Source organism: Dermacentor silvarum, chromosome 1, assembly GCF_013339745.2.
Source record: "Dermacentor silvarum isolate Dsil-2018 chromosome 1, BIME_Dsil_1.4, whole genome shotgun sequence".
Lineage (NCBI taxonomy): Eukaryota > Metazoa > Arthropoda > Arachnida > Ixodida > Ixodidae > Dermacentor > Dermacentor silvarum.
In genome coordinates this window covers 289,068,933-289,090,111 of record NC_051154.1, presented here as the reverse complement: position 1 = coordinate 289,090,111, position 21,179 = coordinate 289,068,933, and the positions used below count along the sequence as shown (strand labels likewise).

At 48.8% G+C, this 21,179-nt stretch overlaps 1 protein-coding gene and 11 non-coding genes across 12 annotated transcripts; all 12 read left to right on the top strand.

The window, feature by feature from the left end:
* The first annotated feature begins 3,031 nt into the window (after window positions 1–3,031).
* Trnan-guu (transfer RNA asparagine (anticodon GUU)) lies at window positions 3,032–3,105 on the top strand. Its single transcript has one exon. It is a non-coding gene; the product is annotated as a tRNA-Asn (tRNA).
* Window positions 3,106–8,280: 5,175 nt separating this feature from the next.
* Window positions 8,281–8,354, top strand: Trnan-guu (transfer RNA asparagine (anticodon GUU)). The gene has a single exon. It is a non-coding gene; the product is annotated as a tRNA-Asn (tRNA).
* Window positions 8,355–8,441: 87 nt separating this feature from the next.
* Window positions 8,442–8,515, top strand: Trnan-guu (transfer RNA asparagine (anticodon GUU)). Its single transcript has one exon. It is a non-coding gene; the product is annotated as a tRNA-Asn (tRNA).
* Window positions 8,516–13,546: 5,031 nt separating this feature from the next.
* Window positions 13,547–13,620, top strand: Trnan-guu (transfer RNA asparagine (anticodon GUU)). The gene has a single exon. It is a non-coding gene; the product is annotated as a tRNA-Asn (tRNA).
* An 87-nt stretch (window positions 13,621–13,707) lies between these two features.
* Window positions 13,708–13,781, top strand: Trnan-guu (transfer RNA asparagine (anticodon GUU)). The gene has a single exon. It is a non-coding gene; the product is annotated as a tRNA-Asn (tRNA).
* Window positions 13,782–13,868: 87 nt separating this feature from the next.
* Trnan-guu (transfer RNA asparagine (anticodon GUU)) lies at window positions 13,869–13,942 on the top strand. The gene has a single exon. It is a non-coding gene; the product is annotated as a tRNA-Asn (tRNA).
* Window positions 13,943–18,887: 4,945 nt separating this feature from the next.
* On the top strand, window positions 18,888–18,961 carry Trnan-guu (transfer RNA asparagine (anticodon GUU)). The gene has a single exon. It is a non-coding gene; the product is annotated as a tRNA-Asn (tRNA).
* Window positions 18,962–19,048: 87 nt separating this feature from the next.
* Trnan-guu (transfer RNA asparagine (anticodon GUU)) lies at window positions 19,049–19,122 on the top strand. Its single transcript has one exon. It is a non-coding gene; the product is annotated as a tRNA-Asn (tRNA).
* Window positions 19,123–19,209: 87 nt separating this feature from the next.
* On the top strand, window positions 19,210–19,283 carry Trnan-guu (transfer RNA asparagine (anticodon GUU)). The gene has a single exon. It is a non-coding gene; the product is annotated as a tRNA-Asn (tRNA).
* Window positions 19,284–19,370: 87 nt separating this feature from the next.
* On the top strand, window positions 19,371–19,444 carry Trnan-guu (transfer RNA asparagine (anticodon GUU)). The gene has a single exon. It is a non-coding gene; the product is annotated as a tRNA-Asn (tRNA).
* An 87-nt stretch (window positions 19,445–19,531) lies between these two features.
* On the top strand, window positions 19,532–19,605 carry Trnan-guu (transfer RNA asparagine (anticodon GUU)). The gene has a single exon. It is a non-coding gene; the product is annotated as a tRNA-Asn (tRNA).
* Window positions 19,606–19,738: 133 nt separating this feature from the next.
* LOC119441496 (uncharacterized) lies at window positions 19,739–21,101 on the top strand. The gene has a single exon (XM_037706120.2). It carries the CDS (start codon window positions 19,739–19,741, stop codon window positions 20,927–20,929), a length of 1,191 nt encoding a protein of 396 aa, XP_037562048.1. The 3' UTR covers window positions 20,930–21,101.
* Window positions 21,102–21,179: the final 78 nt, after the last annotated feature.

The following is a 21,179-nucleotide window of genomic DNA, read 5'->3' as shown; positions in this document are numbered from 1 at the left end:
TTCTGTCATTCTAGACGGTGTGCGAATGGCTTATGAAGGCTGTACCACTAAACTAGTGTGATGAAGAACCGACGCAACTACGCATCTGACGGCCGTAAATGGCTACTCGTCATACCGCGCAGCCTGCGCTCCACTATCTGCGCATCCTTTCACGTTGACCCGCAGTGCGCCCACGCTGGAGTCTTCAAAACATATGAACGACTTCTTCAGCGCTACTACTGGCGCGGAATGTTTACATACGTCCGCAAATTCGTTCGTTCATGTACGGACTGCCAACGTCGGAAATCTGCGCCTTGCCGTTCAGCTGGAGCTTTGCAGCCCCTTCCCTGTCCCGCCCGACCATTTGATAGAGTGGGCATTGATCTCTATGGTCCGCTTCCTATGACACCCGCCGGTAACCGCTGGATCATCGTCGCCGTCGACCATCTTACGCGATATGCTGAAACTGCGGCACTACCTTCCGCCACTGCGCGCGACGTCGCCTCCTTCCTGCTCCGCTGTTTCATCCTCCGTCACGGCCCACCTCGTGAACTTCTCAGCGATAGAGGGCGCGTCTTTTTGTCTGAGGTTGTCGAAGCTCTTCTGGCTCAGTGCCACGTTATTCATAGGACAACCACCGCCTACCACCCCCAGACGAATGGACTCACGGAACGTTTCAACCGGACCCTGGGTGACATGCTGGCCATGTACGTCGCATCTGACCACACAGATTGGGACCTTATCCTACCATTTGTTACGTTCGCCTACAACACTGCAACCCAGACTACCACTGGATTTTCTCCCTACTTTTTGCTTTATGGCCGTCACCCATCCCACACCATGGACACCCTGCTACCCTACCAGCCCGATGCTTCTGAGTGTGTGCCCGTTTCGACTGCAGCACGTCATGCCGAGGAGTGTCGCAAGTTAGCGCGCCACTTGACCACCGCTGAGCAACAGCGCCAGAAAAGGCTCCATGACGCCCACTGTGAGCAACCTGTCTTCTCTCCCGGCGACCTCGTCTGGCTGTCAGTCCCTGCGCATGCTCCTGGGCTCTCTTCCATACTTCTTCCCCGCTTCGATGGACCTTATCGCATTGTCCAGCGCACGTCTGCGGTGAATTACCTAATCGAACCACTGACACCCCCCTCTGACCTCCGTTGTCGTGGACGTGACATTGTTCACGTCGATCGCCTTAAGCCCTACCGTGAGCCGCTCGTGATCACTACTGTTTGAGTCGCCAGGATGGCTGCTTTTTATCCCGGGGGTGATTGTGATGAAGAAGACGTGCAACATGTTCTGCAGATGATGCACACCACCAGCAGTAGCAGCATCGTGATCGCTCCGCAAAAGACGACGGCGAAGTTACCGCTAAGAGCGCTGCCCGACGTAACTGTTTAGCCGCCCGTTCTGTGCCAGTATATCCGAAGGACCTACATCTACGCCTGCATCAATAAACCTCATTTCACTAGTAATAAATAAGCAACTTAGTGAAAGTATAACAGTTACCTCTAGTCTGCGCCAAGGATGTCCAGTCTCGTCATTGTTATTTGCTCTGTATGTAGAACCTTTCTGTTTAAAGATTCTTCAGAACCCCACTATTCAAGGCTTCCGATACTGTAATAATGAAGTCAAAGTGTTGGCATATGCCGACGACATTGCTATGTTTTGTTCAGACATAAAAAGTGTTGAAATAGTAGTGAAAGAGACTACAGCCTTTTGTGAAGCCACAGGAAGTGCTGTCAACTGGACAAAGAGTCTCGGCATTTGGTATGGAAACTGGCCAATCACACCAGAGGTGTACTGCAACATGCAATGGTCGAATTCGACAAACGTATACCTTGGAGTGCCACTGCAACACCATAATTCAACGACTGGTTATTGGCTTGAGGAAGCTGATAGAGTAAGAGACCAGACTCAGAAATTGGGCGGTCACAAATTCTCAGTATTTACAAGAGCAAATGTGTGCAATACATTTCTAGTGGCCAAAATATTCTATGTATTGCAGGTATTGAGTATGACAAGAATGACAATACAGAAACTCCACCGAGTGTTTGCAGTTTTTATTTGGGGCTCCAGTTGGGAGCGCACAAGCCGATGCAATCTGTTTCATGCAGTGCGGAACGGCGGACTAGGGCTGTCGCATTTGTTCTTGAAACAAGTAGTTTCAAGATTTATCTTTTTGCGTGATCAGAGTGATACATTTTGAGAACTGTAATACAAGTACGCCTGCGGAACCATCTTGCGGATTATGTTGTGTCAATCAGCACTGCAACACATAGTGCACTACCATGTTTCCTGCGCGAGGTTGTGGCTGCTTATCGCATTGCTCGCGCGTATTTTTCTCTTGAATACCTTTGCATTGTAGGAAAGAAAAAGTTCTATAAAGATTTAGTGGATGTTTTTCTTCCGACACCTTTATATAGGGCAAACTATTATTTGGGTGATGAAAGAAACGTGTTGAAAAGAGTTAAGCGAATGCCTGTACGAAGCTCTGCGAAAACATTTTTCTTTCAATTGCATACTGAAACGCTCCCTGTGAAGCCATGGCTTCAAAGCAAGGGTATTTTTGTTCCCTGGACAATAAACTGTAGAATATGCCAGAAACCGGAAACTATTGAGCATATATTTCTGGATTGCCACGATGCACGATTTTTGTGGGACATTCTTCAGCGCACAATTAAAAAAGATTTAGTACTGTCACCATTTGGCATACGGTTCTTGCCTTATGACGAAACAGGGGGCGTTCCTAGTGGTATGATTATGTTGCTTTGTACGCATGCACTTTGGAAAACACGGATGGCAGATAGATATGCTGACATTGATGCACGACCAGCGCGACAATATTTCATGGAAAGCGTTATCTATACAAGAGATGTACTGAACTTTGCGGTCAACGCTCCTCAATGGGTGACGCAATTGGATGAATTCGCGTCACTAAAGCCTTTTTAAAATTGCATCATGCTCAAGACTAGCTGATGTACTTTACCTTTTGAAATATTTCTCACTTGTATTACTGTATGTTGTTGAAAACGGAAATAAAGAAAAAAAAGCCTCCGTGGCGCAATCGGATAGCGCGTTCGGCTGTTAACCGAAAGGTTGGAGGTTCGAGCCCTCCCGGGGGCGAAGCTTCTCCTTTTGATGCTTTTTGGTTGTATTTATTCTGGTAGATTTTCTGTAGCAAGTGCGTGGTGGGGAGAGTGCCGAGAAGCCGCCTCCGTGACGCAATCGGATATTCCACTTCCGGCCACCGCTGTGTACGGACGTGGGTAACATGGGCTCCGAAGGAGCGGATTCAGCGGCGCATTCAAGCCGCGGTAACAGGTCTTTTGCTTCAGTCGACCAGGACTACCAAGTTATTCTGCCTCAACTTCCATCAGGTCAGGTTGTGATGAATACCATCTTTCTTCATGCGGATTTGCGGATGCGGCCATACCGCGTAGAAGACTTTCGGGATGCCATGGAACAGCTTGGTGCGCTCCCCGACGTTATCGCTTTGGGGGCGTACCGGATGAACCACGTTTGGGCCGTGACTTTCAAGAACGCTGAAGCAACAAGGAAAATGTTGTCTATCGGAGACATACAAGTCAAGAATCGCCGATGCCTTGTGGTAAACCCAAACGACCAAGGACTACGACTGAAGCTGCACTGGCTTCTTTATGGCGTCAGCGATGACCTAGTGCGTGCGGCCTTGGCACCGTATGGTAAAGTGACAGAAGTCACAAAGGAAAAATGGCGTGTACGCGGCATTACAGACAGAGCATCTACAACCCGCCAAGTCGCCATGAAACTCAATTCCGGTGTCACTATCGATGACTTACCACACCAGTTGCGGGTAGGAAATGAACTCGCTCTGGTTGTTGTGCCAAACCGAGCACCACTATGCCTCCGTTGCAACACCACCGGCCACATCCGACGTGACTGTCGTGTGCCTCGCTGTTCGCAGTGTAGGCGCTTCGGTCACACCGACGCGGAATGCGTGACCACCTACGCAAGCATCACAGGAAAAGCAAGTAAAGACGTGGAGACTGAGCTCATAATGGATGAAGCCGACGCCGAGGAAGCCGCTAGCGACTCGCGAAAGCAGACAGACGTGAAGGAAGCGAATCACGAGGCCGTCCCTACCAACGCGTGGAAGGGTGTTTTTCCTGACAACACCACACCCCAGACAAGCGAAGTCTCGTTGACCGGGGAAATGCAGGAGAAGGACAAAGGCAAGGTAGTGGAAGCAGAGTTGGCCGTGGAAGCGCAAGCCGACGCGCAAGTCATGGAAGTTGAATCTGGTGCTTCTGCCAAGAGACCGCGCGACGAAGCAGGCAACGAAGTGGTAAAGCCCAGTGCAAGCGGCGGTGACGAACCGCCCACCAAAACAGTCATGATGGCCGGCCTTCAAACGGGCCGACGACCGAGCTTCAAACCGAAGCCAACCGTCCCTCCTGACCGGAAAATGGAGGGAACTATGCCCTCGTAGCGAGGGACAACGCATAGCCCACCGAATTGCCCAGTTAGGATATCAAAGCACCCACCATGGCTTCAAGGCACCTAGCAGCTCAACCACAGCGCAGTAAACAGGCGAACTGCTTGCTGGACGCGACGTTGCCCATCGCAGCAACGAGTCAACCGAATACCAGCACAAAATATCGAGGTAAATTCCATGCGGTCCACCTGTTTCGGTTTAACCATGGCTCTTGACCTTACGAAGCCCCTTCGTCTAGGCACTTTAAACGTTCGTGGTTTGGCAAGCCGGAGACGCCAATACCAAGTAAGCCGGCTTTTCCAAGAAAATAATTTAGATATAGTAGCAGTGCAAGAGACAAAGGTGGAAGGCCAGGAACAGACGGACCGCATGGTGCAGCCATTTAGAGCGCAGTACAACGTGTGCGTGTGTCATGCGGTTGGCACTTCGGGAGGCTGCGCTCTCTTTATTCGTAATAGTGTTGGTATTGTAGAAGAACAAGTAACTATATGTGGAACTGGCCGATTTGTCATACTTGATTTTTCTTTTGCCGCCGTTAAGTGGCGAGTATTGTGTGTGTATGCTCCAAATGATGAATGTGCACGTAGAGCGTTTTTTGAACAACTAGAAGAGTACCTGAAGTGTGAGCGATACGTAATTTTGATGGGAGATTTTAATTGTGTGTGCAGACCAGAAGATCGCGCCAAAAAACAGCAACGTAAAGATACGAGCGCGCAGTTTTTACATGTACTTGTAAACGATTATGATTTGGAAGATGTCGGTAGTATTTTATCGGCGGGGAAAACATCCGTTTATACACACTATCAAGGTGAAAGTCATGCGCGATTAGACCGAGCGTACGTTGCATTGCAGCTTGTGCCACTGTGTCAGAGTTACGAAATTAAACACGTATCATTTTCTGACCATAGTCTAGTAATGTTTAATTTAGGGGAAAAACGAAAAGAAACGAATTTTAACTGGGATCTTTGGAAATTTAATGCGAAACTGCTTGATGATGAATGCTTTGTGAATGATATAAAAGAAATTATTTGTTCCTCAACGATAGCGCAGACCAATGACTGCATTGAAAGCTGGGAAATTCTCAAAACAAATGTTAAAATGAAAGCGATAGAAAGGGCAACTGTACTGCGTCGCAAGGAACAACAAGAAGAAAAAGAATTAATTAGCCAACTAGAATTCTTCATGTGTACAGAGTGTGAAAATGCTGGATCTTGCATGAAGCAGATAAAAGAAATAAAAAGTAAGCTCGAACTTATCGACCAAGAACGATATAAAGGAGCTATGGTACGAGCGCGGGCGGAACGATTGTGGAATGGGGAAACGCCCACTAAACGGGCGTTAAGTGACGAAAAGAGATACGCAACAAAAAAAGAAATAGAAGCAATAATATATCAAAACGAGGAAACTTCCGAACCTACCATGATAGAACGAGCATTCGTAGCTCATTATCGCGAACTGCTTGGAAGCAAGAAAAAACTAGAAAAAGGATTTGAGCGAGACTTCCTTAATCTCATGCCACGTTTAGAAGAAGACATTAAAGCAAACCTTGAATTACCAATTACATTACCAGAGATTGAAGATGCCATCGATGGACTAGGTGCAGGAAAAGCTCCCGGGCCAGATGGCTTAGGAGCGGCCTTCTACAAGGCTTTCAAACATCAGCTTAGCCAATTACTGCATTGTGTTTTCGAGGAAATGTATGCAACACAGCGAACGCCACCATCTTTCCGAACATCTCATATTGTGCTAATCCCTAAGTGCGAAGACCCGGTTAAACTGTTGTCAGTAAAATCATACAGGCCAATAAGCCTTACAAACTGCGACTACAAAATATTTACAAAAGTGCTAGCGAAAAGACTTCAAAGTGTCGTAAGACAGCTAGTGGGACCACATCAAACATGTGGCATCAAGGGCCGAACAATTTCCACGAATACGCATGTAGCTCGGTGTGTGCTTGAGTGTTGCGATGCCCTCTCCAGTCGGGTTGCAGTGCTGCAACTAGACTTGGAGAAAGCGTTTGACAATGTATCCCATGAAGTACTCTTTTCATTATTAGAATGCGTTAATGTCGGCAGAGTGATATTAAATGGAGTTAAAATGGCCTACTTAGAGTGCAGCACGCGGATTATTATAAACAAAAAGTTAAGTGAACCAATCCATCTTCTCTCCAGTGTTCGGCAAGGATGTGCAATCTCATCATTACTTTTTGATCTCTACTTGGAACCTTTCTGCTTGAGCCTAATTAATAGCCAAAAAGTTCGCGGTTTTATGCTTGAAGCGACAGAAGTAAAGGTACTCGCATACGCTGATGACATTGCTGTCTTTTGTCAGGACCAGGAAAGCATCAAAGAGGTGGTTAGGCTGACGGGTAACTTTTGTAAGGAAGCCGGATGCAAGATTAACTGGGAGAAGACCATAGGGTTTTGGCATGGCGAGTGGAGCGAAAAACCTGAATTATTCGCTGGCGTACAATGGACAGCAATGCCAACAACGTACTTAGGTGCCCCTCTACAATGTTATGACGATCCCGAACAATATTGGAAAGAAGAAACAGAGCGGGTGAAAGATAAGATACTGGGATGGCAGGGTCGGAATCTGTCAATGTTTGCACGTGCGACTACTTGTAATCTGTTTTTAGTTGCCAAGTTATGGTATGTGTTGCAAGTGTTGTTCATGTCCCGGGCTAACCTACAAAAAATTCACAGAGTTTTTGCAGTGTTTATTTGGGGAGGAAGTTGGGAAAGAACTAGTCGCACTAATCTGTTTTTGTCCGTGAAGAAAGGTGGGCTTGGTCTGACGCACCTCTTTATCAGACAAATTGTGTCACGTTTTATGTTTTTAAGGGATCAGAGTGACCCATTTTTGCGCACGGTGATACAAGTTCGCCTGCACAATGCACTACCTGAATTCATTGTTTGTACAAATAAGACCGCGTTACGCGGTATAAGAGGTTACTGGCACGAAGTTGTTGCTGCTTTTCGCATACTTAAGGTGCGTTTTTCGTTTGAATATTTAAGTACAGTGAAAAGGAAAAACCTGTACAGAGATTTATTGGATGTTATGTTGCCTGTTCCCTTGTACAGAAGCATATACACTGGAGGTTCTGGACAAGACGTCTTAAAACGAGTGAAAGGAATGCCGATAAAACCCCATGTAAAATCATTCTTTTTCAAGCTACATACAAACACTTTACCGGTAAAAATGTGGCTACACGACAAAGGAATCTTCGTACCGTGGACAGTCAACTGCATATTATGCAAAAAACCAGAAACAATGGAACATGTATTTATCGATTGCTGGGATCCAATATTTCATTGGGACATCCTTCAGCGAACTATTAAAAAGGAACTGCCGATTACGCCACATGGAATCCGTTATTTACCAGTTGAGAATGATGGTGACATTCCTTACGACATGATAATGGTCCTGAGCCTCCATAGTATATGGAAAACTAGAATGGCAGTAAGACATGCCGACGTTGACCCTCACACTGTAAGGGAAAATTTTATTGAACATGTAGTGTATATGCGAGAGATCTACCGTGCACAGCCACAGCCACCTGATTGGGTGGGACTGCTTGATGAGTTGATCGCTTTCAAAAAGTTTTGAAACCCTCTGTCTTGTTCCCTTCTGTATCATGTAAACAGGCAATAAAGAAAAAAAAAATCCGTGACGCAATCGGATAGCGCGTTCGGCTGTTAACCGAAAGGTTGGAGGTTCGAGCCCTCCCGGGGGCGAAGCTTCTCCTTTTGATGCTTTTTGGTTGTATTTATTCTGGTAGATTTTCTGTAGCAAGTGCGTGGTGGGGAGAGCGCCGAGAAGCCGCCTCCGTGGCGCAATCGGCTAGCGCGTTCGGCTGTTAACCGAAAGGTTGGAGGTTCGAGCCCTCCCGGGGGCGAAGCTTCTCCTTTTGATTCTTTTTTGTTGTATTTATTCTGGTAGATTTTCTGTAGCAAGTGCGTGGTCGGGAGAGCACCGAGCAGCCGCCTCCGTGGCGCAATCGGCTAGCGCGTTCGGCTGTTAACCGAAAGGTTGGAGGTTTGAGCCCTCCCGGGGGCGAAGCTTCTCCTTTTGATGCTTTTTGTTGTATTTATTCTGGTAGACTTTCTGTAGCAAGTGCGTGGTGGGGAGAGCACCGAGCAGCCGCCTCCGAATTCCACTTCCGGACGTCGAGGCGAACGGACGTGCCATCATGTGCTCCGAAGGAGCGGTCTCAGCGGCCCATCTTGGCCGCGGAAACAGGAACATTCATGAAGACAACCAGGATTATCAAGTGATGCTGCCCCATCTGCCAAAAGGTCGGATTGTTCTTAATACAGTTTTTTTTTGCATGGTGATATCCGTGCTCGGCCGTACAGAGTCGAAGACTTGCGGGATGCCCTGGCCAGCCTGGAAATGCTCCCCGAGGTTGTCGCCTTGGGAGCTTTCCAGATGAATCATGTGTGGGCCGTAACACTGAAGAGCTCAGAAGCAGTCAAGAAGTTGTTAAGATCTGAAACAATTACTGTCAAGAGCAGGCGCTGTCTAGTCGTTGACCCGAACAACCATGACCTACGCCTTAAAATGCACTGGGTGCTCTATAATGTCAACGAAGAAGACATACGTGAGGCTCCAGCGCCGTACGGTGAAGTTACGGAAGTTTCCCGAGAGCGCTGGCGTGCACAGGGCGTCACAGACAAGGGCTCCACAACGCCTCTGGTGAACCTCAAGTTGAAGCCGGGCGTTACGAGTGCAGATATCCCGCATCAGCTTCGAGTCGCGGGAGAGCCAGCTTTATTAGTGGTGCCTGGAAGGCCACCACTTTGCTTGCGCTGCCAAGGAAAAGGCCACGTTCGCCGGGAGTGCCGGGTGCCCCGATGCTCGCGTTGCAGGCGTTTTGGCCATGATGAAAGTCAGTGCACGCCTACATACGCAAACGTCACAGGGCCGTTGAAGAATGCAGATTCCTCTGAGCTTGTCATGGACGAGGCGGAGGCTGAGGAGGCGGCAGCCGCTGAAAGTGAGAAGGTTAAACCGCAATTAACGCCCACAGCACCCGCCCCCTTGCAGCTGGCCGTGATGTCCGTACCATGCGAGCAGCCGGCACCGCAAGAAAGGCAGTCTGACCCGGAAAAGGACAGACTGCACCTGTCAAAAGAAGCCAAGGAAGACTCAGCTGCAGTGACTGACTCCAACGCGCTGAGCGCAATGGAGACAGATGTGACTACGTCGTCGAGTAAGCGGGCGCACATCGAGACAGTGAAACTTGACGACCCGAATGGTGGCCTGAATGCCGAGGAGCCGCCTGCTAAAGCGGCACTGGGCCGACGGCCGTCATTCAGGCCGAAGCCGAACATTCCCCCAGACAAACATGTTGCAGACACGACGCCGAAGTAGGCGCCGGGGTCTGCGCTTTTTGGGTGCCAGCACATCAAGCTGCGAAAGACTTTCACGCGCATGGACGGCTTCGGGGAGCGGATACATCAAGCTTGTGTTGCAGAAGGTGCAAGCGTGTCAGAAAGAATTCTGCAAGGACTGGCCCAACCCGGTGAACTGTCTGCCGTGCGGTCGCGCACAGAGGTGAGCGTCGTGCGACCCGTTCGCTCCTCACAAAATATGCACGATAAAACTGGGCAGCCGCTACGAGTAGCTACACTGAATGTAAGGGGTTTAGCTGCCCGGAGAAGGCAGTACCAAGTGAGCCGACTATTTTTAGAAAATGAGTTGGATCTTGTCGCAGTGCAAGAAACTAAAATCGAAAGTGAGGAGCAGACGGACTGCATGGTGGAAACCTTTCGAACGCGCTATAATGTTTGTATTTGTCATGCTGTGGGAACATCCGGTGGATGCGCGATCTTCATCCGCAATAACCTTGACATTTCGGATGTGAGCATTGTTCTTTCTGAAGCAGGACGATTGCTAATTGTTGACTTTTATTTTTCCGGCCAGCCTTGGAGAGTGATATGTGTTTATGCACCTAATAACGAGAACGATCGCGTAGCCTTTTTCGGAAAAATCGAGCGTTACTTGAAGTGTTTGAAGCGTATTGTTGTGCTTGGCGATTTCAATTGTGTTTTGATGGCTGAAGACAGAGCTAAGAATGTGTCTGGCTGCGATAAAAGTGCAAATGTACTGCAGGCGTTAATGCACGAAAATGATTTGGACGACTTGGGATGGCTTCTTTCGAATGGAAATCGGCCCGTGTTCACGCACTTCCAGCGCGGAAGTAGCGCGCGGCTCGACAGAGTGTATGCCTCGGTTGACTTTGTGAACATGTGCACTAATTATGAAGTAAAACATGTCTCTTTTAGTGATCACAGCCTTGTTATGGTCACACTCGGTGGCAAGAAAAGGAAAACGCAATTCAGCTGGCAGTTATGGAAGTTCAATGTAAGACTACTCGACGACGAATTGTTTAATGGAAAAGTAAAAGGAAAAATTGAATGCATGACCCGAACAGCAGCAAAGTCACGTGCGGCTGAATGGGACCATTTCAAGAACGAAGTCAAGCTGATAGCGATCGAGAGGGGAACATTGCTCAGTCATAAAGAAAAAGAAAAAAACAAGAGAATTGCAATGCCAGCTTGATTTTATGATCAGCATGGGAACAGCGAATCCCGGGAAATTCTGTAAAGAAATCCGTGAAGTTAAGGGTCAGCTCGAGGCTCTCGACGTTGAAAAGTATCGATCAGCAGTAGTAAGGGCGCGAGCTGAAAAGCTCTGGATGGGGGAAACTCCCAATAAGCGCGCATTGTGCGACGAAAGGAGATATGCAACACAAAATGAAATCCGAGAGATAAGGTATCAAAACAATATTATCAGTGACATTAACGAAATTGAACGAGCATTTGTCGAGCACTATCAGAACCTAATAGGTGAAAAAAGAAGCGGGAGCTCTCCGCTAGAGCCGGAGATTCTTGATTTAATGCCAAGGTTAGATGAAGATACTCGAGCGCTTTTGGAGCAACCCATTAGCGTAGATGAAATCAAACATGCGATCACCGAACTAACGTTGGGGAAAACACCTGGGCCAGACGGCCTTGGTGCCGCGTTCTACAAAGCTTACGCTGATGATTTGGCACCCATTTTGCATGCAGTAATCACAGAGGCGTTCGAAACGAAAGAAATGCCGCTTTCTTTCCGCGCCGCTCACGTAGTGCTGATTCCGAAATCTGACGACCGTACTAAGCTGCTATCTGTGGGGGCGTATCGTCCGATAACGCTCACAAACACGGACTACAAAGTTTACACAAAAGTGTTGGCAAAGCGACTGCAGAGTGTCATCAAACTTCTTGTTGGACCACACCAGACATGTGGCATAAAAGGACGCTCTATCTGTACAAATGTGCATGTAGCCCACAGTATTCTCGAGTGTTGTGATATTTTTGGCGATCGAGTAGCGATGTTGCAGCTCGACTTAGCAAAAGCATTTGACCGTGTGTCGCATGAAGTTCTTTTCAGCATTCTTGAACATGCAAACATAGGCACTGTGATACTCGATGGTTTAAAAATGGTGTACAGTGACTGTAATATAAACATTGTGGTGAACAAGAAACTAACTGATAGTATTAAGATCAGATCATCAGTAAGGCAAGGTTGTCCATTGTCCCCTTTGCTCTTTGCAATTTACTTAGAGCCATTCTGTTTATCTCTAATAAGCAATAAAAGGATTAATGGCTATAAGCTTGAATCGTCACATGTTAAAGTGCTTGCTTATGCTGACGATGTGGCAATATTTTGTACGGATAGGGAAAGTGTGCAGGAGGCAATAAGCGAGACTCATAGATTTTGCAGACAAACCGGCTGCGAGATCAATTGGGACAAGAGTATCGGCTTTTGGCATGGAAGCTGGGATGTCACGGCGGCTGTCTTCGCAAATTTACAGTGGACTGTGTCTCCTTCGAAATATCTGGGTGTGCCTCTTGAGCACTACAATAGCACTGCACAATACTGGGAAGATGAGACGTCGCGTCTAAAAGAGAAAACCGGAGGATGGCAAGGTCGCGATTTATCGATGTTTGCAAGGGCAACTGTTTGTAATTTATTTTTAATTGCCAAAGTGTGGTATGTTCTCTAATTTTTGTCCATGACACGTGCGAACGTACAGAAAATTCACAGAGTGTTTGCTGTTTTTATTTGGGGTTCCACTTGGGAGAGGGTCAGTCGAACACACTTGTTTCGTCCTGTTCGAGATGGGGGACTTGGACTGTCGCATTTGTTCTTACGACAGATTGTTTCTCGTTTTGTCTTCTTGCGTGACCAAAGTGACTTATTTTTGCGTACGATGCTTCAGGTTCGCTTGAAGGATGTTCTTCCTGAAATTATTGTGTCAAGTGCAACGCCTGTAAACTGTGGGGTTAAAGGCTACGTGCGGGAGGTAGCAACTTCCTTCCGAATACTAAAAGCTCGATTTTCGATGCAATATCTGAGCACAGTGACAAGAAAGAAACTTTACAAAGATTTAGTTGAAGTTATGCTGCCAGTGCCTATGTACAGAATGCAATACTATGAAAGCCCTGGGCAAGATGTGTTAAAAAGAGTTAAAAGGATGCCAGTGAGAGCGAATGCAAAATCTTTTTTCTTCAGGTTGTATACATCTACCCTTCCTGTGAAAACATGGTTGGCCGACAAAGGAATATTCGTGCCCTGGACGACAAACTGTGTAATCTGTAAGAAACCCGAGACCATTGAGCACACATTTATTGAGTGCTGGGATGCCGTATTTTACTGGGACGTCTTGCAAAGAACGCTTAAAAAGGAACTGCCGATAACACCGCAGGGTATACGCTTCCTGCCGGTAGACAACGATCAAGAGTTTCCATATGATATGATAATGCTCTTAGGCCTCCATAGTCTTTGGAAAACACGGATGGCGGTAACGCATGCTGATGTAAACCTGCGGTCAACGCGAGAAAATTTTGTTGAAAGTATTGTTTTCATACGTGAAATATTTCGTGTACAGACGGAACCGCCTGATTGGTTGGATGTCCTTGATGAATTGGTGGAGTTCAAAACATTTTAGCTTGCTACGGTGGCCCAAGTAGGCCAGCGTACTTTTACATGTGTATGTGTATCTGTGTGTGTGAATAAAACAAGGTTCATAAAAAAAAAGCCTCCGTGGCGCAATCGGATAGCGCGTTCGGCTGTTAACCGAAAGGTTGGAGGTTCGAGCCCTCCCGGGGGCGAAGCTTCTCCTTTTGATGCTTTTTGGTTGTATTTATTCTGGTAGATTTTCTGTAGCAAGTGCGTGGTGGCGAGAGCGCCGAGAAGCCGCCTCCGGGGCGCAATCGGCTAGCGCGTTCGGCTGTTAACCGAAAGGTTGGAGGTTCGAGCCCTCCCGGGGGCGAAGCTTCTCCTTTTGATGCTTTTTTGTTGTATTTATTCTGGTATATTTTCTGTAGCAAGTGCGTGGTGGGGAGAGCGCCGAGAAGCCGCCTCCGGGGCGCAATCGGCTAGCGCGTTCGGCTGTTAACCGAAAGGTTGGAGGTTCGAGCCCTCCCGGGGGCGAAGCTTCTCCTTTTGATGCCTTTTTGTTGTATTTATTCTGGTAGATTTTCTGTAGCAAGTGCGTGGTGGAGAGAGCACCGAGCAGCCGCCTCCGTGGCGCAATCATTCTGCTTCCGGCAGCCGTGCTGTGCGGTTCGTAGGATCATGAGCTCCGTTGGAGCGGCGATGGCGGCCCTTACCAGCCGCGGTAGCAGGAAACAAGAAGAAGATGAGTACCATTTTGTTTTGCCACAACTGCCTACAGGACGCATCGTTACCAATACAGTTTTTCTGCATGGTGACGTGCGAGCACGGCCTTACAGAGTTGAAGATTTCAGGGACGCCCTCGCTCTTGCCGGGATGCTGCCGGAAGTTGTCGCACTCGGAGCCTACCAGATTAACCATGTCTGGGCGGTTACCATGTGCAATGCAGACGCTGCCAAGCGGCTGCTAGCCTTGAAGGAAATGGAAGTGAAGGGACGGCGCTGCGTCGTCGTGGACCCACAGGACAGGCAAGTCAAGTTACGCCTTCACTGGCTTATTTACGGCGTAGCTGACGAGGACGTCCGTACAGCGCTAGCCGCTTATGGCAAGGTGGTTGACGTACAGCGTGAGCATTGGCGGGTGCCGGGTGTTCAAGAAAAGAACTCGTCTGCCCGGACGGTGCTGATAAAGTTGAAAACTGGCTTGAAGTTGGAAGACCTACCGCACCAGGTACGGGTCGCCGGAGAACTAGCATTAGTGGTAGTTCCGGGGCGACCAATGCAGTGCCTGCGCTGTCAGGGCTCTGGACATGTCCGGCGTGACTGCAAAGTGCCCCGGTGCTCGATATGCAGACGATTTGGACACGAAGACGCTCAGTGCACGCGGTCCTACGCCGCAGCTACTGGGCGAGGAGTGAGCGACTACACCGAGAAGCTCTTAATGGACGTGACCGAAGCCGAGGAGGCTGCAAAGGGAAGCGGAAGCTTGGAAACCCAAAAGGAACCGCGCAGCGAAAAGACACCAGAAGGCAAGCAAAGCCAGAGGACAACGGAGGCTACGACCAAGCCGCCAGCAACAGTGACTGAGCTGGCAGCCACGCCCGTTCCCGCTGACGACGACACGTTGGAGAGCAGCGATACAGAAGGCACCCAAGCTGAACCAAGGAAGCCGCGCTTGCAGGGGAGCCAAGCCCATAGCAGCAGAGTCAACCCGGCTGTCAAGCGTCCGCTTGAAGGGACCGCGGACCAGAAGGCGTCCTCCGGGAGACGCCCCAGCCTTAAGCCACGGCCAAATCTCGAATCGGAGAGGAAGGCCACCGACGAGCCGCCGAGGCAGCACCTGGACACCGGGCAACCGGGCGGATCCGAAGACGTCTAGCCGTGCGCTAGACGTGCAAGGTAAGCGTCATGCTTCGGGTCCTGCTTCCTCCTGTTAAAACATGGCACGCAACGCGTCGTTTAGTTTGGCTACGTTAAACGTGCGAGGTCTAGCCGCAAAGAAAAAGCAGAGCCAAGTATACCGGTTGTTGGTAGATCATGACCTCGACATGTTGGCTGTGCAAGAAACAAAAGTTGAAGGGGAGGAGCAGACCCGGAGCATGATGCTTCGCTTCACGGCTCGCTACTACGTTGCAGTGAGTCATGCGGTGGGCAAGTCAGCGGGATGCCTGCTATTTTTGAAAAAGTTACCGGGGCTAGATGTACAGAGTGTTTATTCATGTCCAAGTGGTAGATTTATTGTTGTTGATTTTTATTACAGTGATGTTACCTGGAGAGTAATATGTATTTATGCACCGAACGCTACAGATGAGAGGTATAATTTTTTTATGAGCATTGAGCCATATCTGACTGCAGACAAACTTGTTGTTGTGTTAGGAGATTTCAACTGCGTTTTGAACACTCGGGACCGAAGCAATGCACAGGGGTATAGAGACAGAAGTAGTCAGCTTTTATCACGGTTTATTGGAGAACATGATATAGATGATGTAGCAGAATGTCTCGAGGGAGCGAGAGAAGTGCAGTTTACGCATTTCCAAGGGCAGAGTCACGCTCGCCTTGACCGTATTTATGCATCAGTGGAGCTATTACCTTTGTGCACCCAATACCATGTAGTGCCCGTGTCGTTTTCGGACCATTGTCTGGTTAAATGTCTGATGGGAAGTGCGGAAAAACAAAACAAGTTTTCGTGGGATCTGTGGAAAATGAACGTAAAGCTTCTAAGCGACGAATGCTTTATTCAAGATGTGAAGGAGGCGATAGATGCAATGAAATCAGAACAGGTGCCCAGTGTCGGCGCGCAATGGGATTTATTTAAGCAACATGTCAAAATGAAAGCCATAGAGCGAGCTAGCTGCATTAAGTATGAGGATAAAGTTAAAGAAAGAAATTTAAGAACGTTGCTTGAAAAACTGGTTAAGCTTGAATGCCGTGAGCCGGGCAAGTTTAAAGACGACATTCGTAGCATAAAACAGAAACTCGAAGCAGCAGATGAAGAACGTTATCGGGGAGCGATAGTGCGAGCCAGAGCCGAGGCATGGGCGGCCGGGGAGACGCCCACAAAGCGAGCGCTGGGAATCGAAAGGGCGCACGCCCGCCGTAATCACATCGATGTGATAGAAGAAAGTGGTATTGAAACAACAGATACGGAGGCTATAGGGCGAGCTTTCTTTCGATTCTACGAAGGGCTGTTTGCCCATAGATCAGTAGATGTAGAAGGGTTTAAAACAGCCTTCTTAGAGCGCATGCCTCGGCTGTCAGAAGAAAGAAAAGCAGCTCTTGAAGCAACTATAACAATAGCAGAAATAGAAAAGGCAATAGATGATCTTAACCCTGGAAAGTCGCCCGGTCCGGACGCTCTGAGCGCGGCTTGGTACAAAGCATTCAAGCAAGACCTGTCCTGTCAGTTGAAAGATGTCTTTGATGAGGCATTTGAGGTGGGAACGTTACCCCTGTCATTCTCCCAAGCACACACTGTGCTCATTCCAAAAACAGAACAAAAAGATAGGCTAAGACTCGTGACATCATACAGACCAATCTCACTAACTAACTGTGATTATAAAATATTTATGAAAGTATTGGCTAGCAGACTTCAGACCGTTATGACGCAGATTGTGGGAGCCCACCAAACCTGTGGTATTAAGGGCCGCTCTATTTTTACTAATATTCATTCATTGAGGTGTGTGCTCGAGTGTTGTGACGCCTCTCGGTCGGCTGTCGCAATACTCCAGCTTGACCTAGAAAAGGCATTTGACTGTGTATCTCATGTATTATTGCGTTCCATACTCGAACATGTTAATTTAGGCTCAATCATCATCGACGGAATATCCCTAGCTTATAAAAACTGCAAAACGCGCCTGATAGTCAACAACAGATTGGGGGCCCCCGTTGACGTCCAGCGGAGCGTGCGTCAAGGGTGCCCACTGAGTCCTCTTTTGTTTAGTATTTATATGGAAACTTTGTGTCAAGCAATAATTGAAAATGGTCGTGTTCATGGGTTCAGATTGCAGGCGTCCGAGCTAAAGCTCTTAGCGTACGCTGATGATATAGCGGTGTGCTGTACGAAAAAGGAGAGCCTGCTAGAGACAGTCGCTGTAGTAAGACGGTTCGGAGAAGTAACGGGGAGCTTTGTGAACTGGGGAAAGTGTCTGGGCTTTTGGCACGGCGAGTGGCAGTCAACACCAGAGACATTTGCCAACGTGAAATGGGTTAAAACCCCAGTGAAGTACCTCGGCGTTCCCCTTGAAAGTTATAAGAAAAATGATGATTTCTGGCTAGAACAAGCCAAAGAAACACGAGAAAAGGCGGAGAGATGGAAAGGCTCACACCTATCAATTTTCGCCAGAGCGACAGTGTGCAATTTGTTTTTTGTTAGTAAATTATGGTACATGATGCAAGTGTTGTATTGTTCGCGAGTGCATGTGCAGAAGTTCCACCGAGTGTTCGCTGTTTTTATTTGGGCTTCCAGCTGGGAACGGTGCAGCCGCACGAATCTTTTCAGGCGAGTGAAAGAGGGAGGCCTGGGTCTGGCACACCTATTCGTGCGGCAGCTTGTAAGCCGTTTTTTCTTCTTTCGGGACGTCAAAGACCCGTTCTTAAGATCGGTGTGTCAAGTGAGACTTTGTAGTGCGTTACCAGAGCTTGTTATCAGCAGCGAAATTATGCTTGGTACTTTGTTTGGGTACTTCAAGGAGATAGTAGCCAGTGTTCGTTTTTTGTCGGTACGGTTCTCGAATGATTATATGTTCAGCGTGAAAAGAAAGAAAATGTACAGTGACCTGTGTGATGTTATTTTTCCAGTACCGATGTACAGAGCCATATACAGTGGAGGTCAGGGAAAGAACGTTTTGAAACGAGTAAAAAGAATGCACGTGCAGCCAGGAGTGAAATCTTTCTTCTTCAAGCTTCACACTGGCACCCTGACAGTGAGAACCTTCTTAGAAGAACGCGGGTTTTACATGCCGTGGGGGTCAAACTGTCTGATTTGTAAAAAGCCTGAAACAGTAGACCATGTTTTCATACATTGTTGGGAGGGGGTGTACTTTTGGGACGTTCTGCAAAGAACAATGAAGAAAGAATTGCCCTTACATCCGCAGGGCATAAGATTTCTACCACTGGATAATGAGGACGGGGTCCCATTTGACCTCATCATGCTGACTGGCCTCTACTGTCTATGGCGATCCCGAATGCAAGGCTTCTATTGTGACCCAGAAGCGCGGCCTGCGCGCATACATTTCCGTGAACACATGTCACGCTTTCTGGAGGTGAAAAAAGCACAAGTTGATGTGTCTGATTGGCTACCAAGGGTAGAGGCCTTGGCATCCCTAATGGAATTTTAAAAGACAAAGTCAGCCAAGTCATGCTGGCTGCTATGTAAGAGCTTGTTTTTTTTTCTTCTGTATTTTCGTGTCCTAGTTATGCATTTTGTTTGTTTTGCTGACAGTGTGTCGGTGAACCTGTCGAGAACTGGCAATAAAAAAAAAAAAGCCTCCGTGGCGCAATCGGCTAGCGCGTTTGGCTGTTAACCGAAAGGTTGGAGGTTCGAGCCCTCCCGGGGGCGAAGCTTCTCCTTTTGATGCTTTTTTGTTCTATTTATTCTGGTAGATTTTCTGTAGCAAGTGCGTGGTGGGGAGAGCGCCGAGAAGCCGCCTCCGTGGCGCAATCGGCTAGCGCGTTCGGCTGTTAACCGAAAGGTTGGAGGTTCGAGCCCTCCCGGGGGCGAAGCTTCTCCTTTTGATGCTTTTTTGTTGTATTTATTGTGGTAGATTTTCTGTAGCAAGTGCGTGGTGGGGAGAGCACCGAGCAGCCGCCTCCGTGGCGCAATCGGCTAGCGCGTTCGGCTGTTAACCGAAAGGTTGGAGGTTCTAGCCCTCCCGGGGGCGAAGCTTCTCCTTTTGATGCTTTTTTGTTGTATTTATTCTGGTAGATTTTCTGTAGCAAGTGCGTGGTGGGGAGAGCACCGAGAAGCCGCCTCCGTGGCGCAATCGGCTAGCGCGTTCGGCTGTTAACCGAAAGGTTGGAGGTTCGAGCCCTCCCGGGGGCGAAGCTTCTCCTTTTGATGCTTTTTTGTTGTATTTATTCTGGTAGATTTTTTGTAGCATGTGCGTGGTGGGGAGAGCGCCGAGCAGCCGCCTCCGTGGCGCAATCGGCTAGCGCGTTCGGCTGTTAACGGAAAGGTTGGAGGTTCGAGCCCTCCCGGGGGCGAAGCTTCTCCTTTTGATGCTTTTTTGTTGTATTTATTCTGGTAGATTTTCTGTAGCAAGTGCGTGGTGGGGAGAGCGCCGAGAAGCCGCCTCGGATTCTACTTCCGGCCACCGAGCGTGACGGACGTGAAATCATGTGCTCCAACGGAGCGGTATCAGCGGCCCAGCTGGGCCGCGGAAACAGGTTTACTGGCTCCAGTGATCAGGACTACGAATTTATTTTGCCGCGGCTACCAACAGGTCGAATTGTGTTAAATACTCTGTTTTTGCACGCCGACGTCAGAGCAAGGCCCTACAAGGTCGAGGATTTTCGCGACGCACTGGTCAGTTTGGCACTGCTCCCCGAGGTTATCGCCTTGGGGGCGTACCAAATGAACCACATTTGGGCTATCACGTTCAAGAGTGCCGAAGGAATGAAGAAGCTGCTCTCCACCCGTGAAATGAAAGTGAAAGAACGTCGCTGCGTTGTAATTGATCCCGGTGACCAGGACGTGAGGATGAAGATCTACTGGATTCTGTACAATGTGCAGGATGAAGACGTGCGAACAGCCCTTGCACCGTACGGCACCGTGACGGAAGTCGCCAAGGAACGTTGGCGCGTTCAGGGAGTCATGGACAAAGGTTCGTCAACGCGTTCTGTCTCCTTGAAGTTGAAGCCGGGTGTTACAGTTGAGGACCTGCCGCACCAGCTACGCATTGCTGGAGAACAGGCCCTCGTTGTTGTTCCTGGAAGAGCCCCACTTTGCCTTAGGTGCCATACCTCAGGACACGTTCGACGGGAATGTAAAGTACCCCGTTGCAGTCAGTGTCGCCGCTTCGGCCACGATGAGTCGCAGTGCGTCAAAACGTACGCAAATGTCACAGGGCCCATGAGAAGAGAGGACCATTCCGAACTTGTCATGGATGCGGATGAAGCCGAGGAGGCAGCGAGAACAGCAGAAAAGAACGTGCCGTCGCCAGCTTCTACGTCTAACGTTATTAGTGGTGGCGGGGCAACGACACAGACCGAGGACAAGACCTCTGTGCCTCTTCAGGCTGTTGAAGACCTGAATGTTGATGCTGCGGAAGGAAAAGGAAGCCAAAGTGCTTCTACTGAAGGTGTAAAACCAATAGAGGACGAAGAAGGCATGGACGTCGTCCAACCAAGCCTTAGCAGTGCGGCAGCAAAGAGGACTCACGACAAGGCCTGCGTCGAAGAGTCTCAAGGCCTTCCTACAAGCATCGATGAACCACCTTCCAAATCGGCAGGACAGCGCCGGCCGACGTTTCGTCCTAAACCCAACATCCCGCCGGACAAAAGGCCGGCGACGACTACACCGACGTAGAAGTCATGGCTCTCTTCTGGCTTGGCAAAGGACGGGAGGAGACGCACGAAGGAGCTATCAAGTGCAGCGCGCTGACACTGCGTGCTGCGGAGAGCCCGCCCATCTCTTGGGTGTGCTCGAGAACTCTGGAAAGGACACAATTGCTGTACTCCTCTTTTCGATGTTTTGCGGCTGAAGGTGAGCACGAAGCGGTTCCGTCCTTTTAATTTGTCGCGCACATGGCGGTCAAAACAAATGCAGCACTTAGATT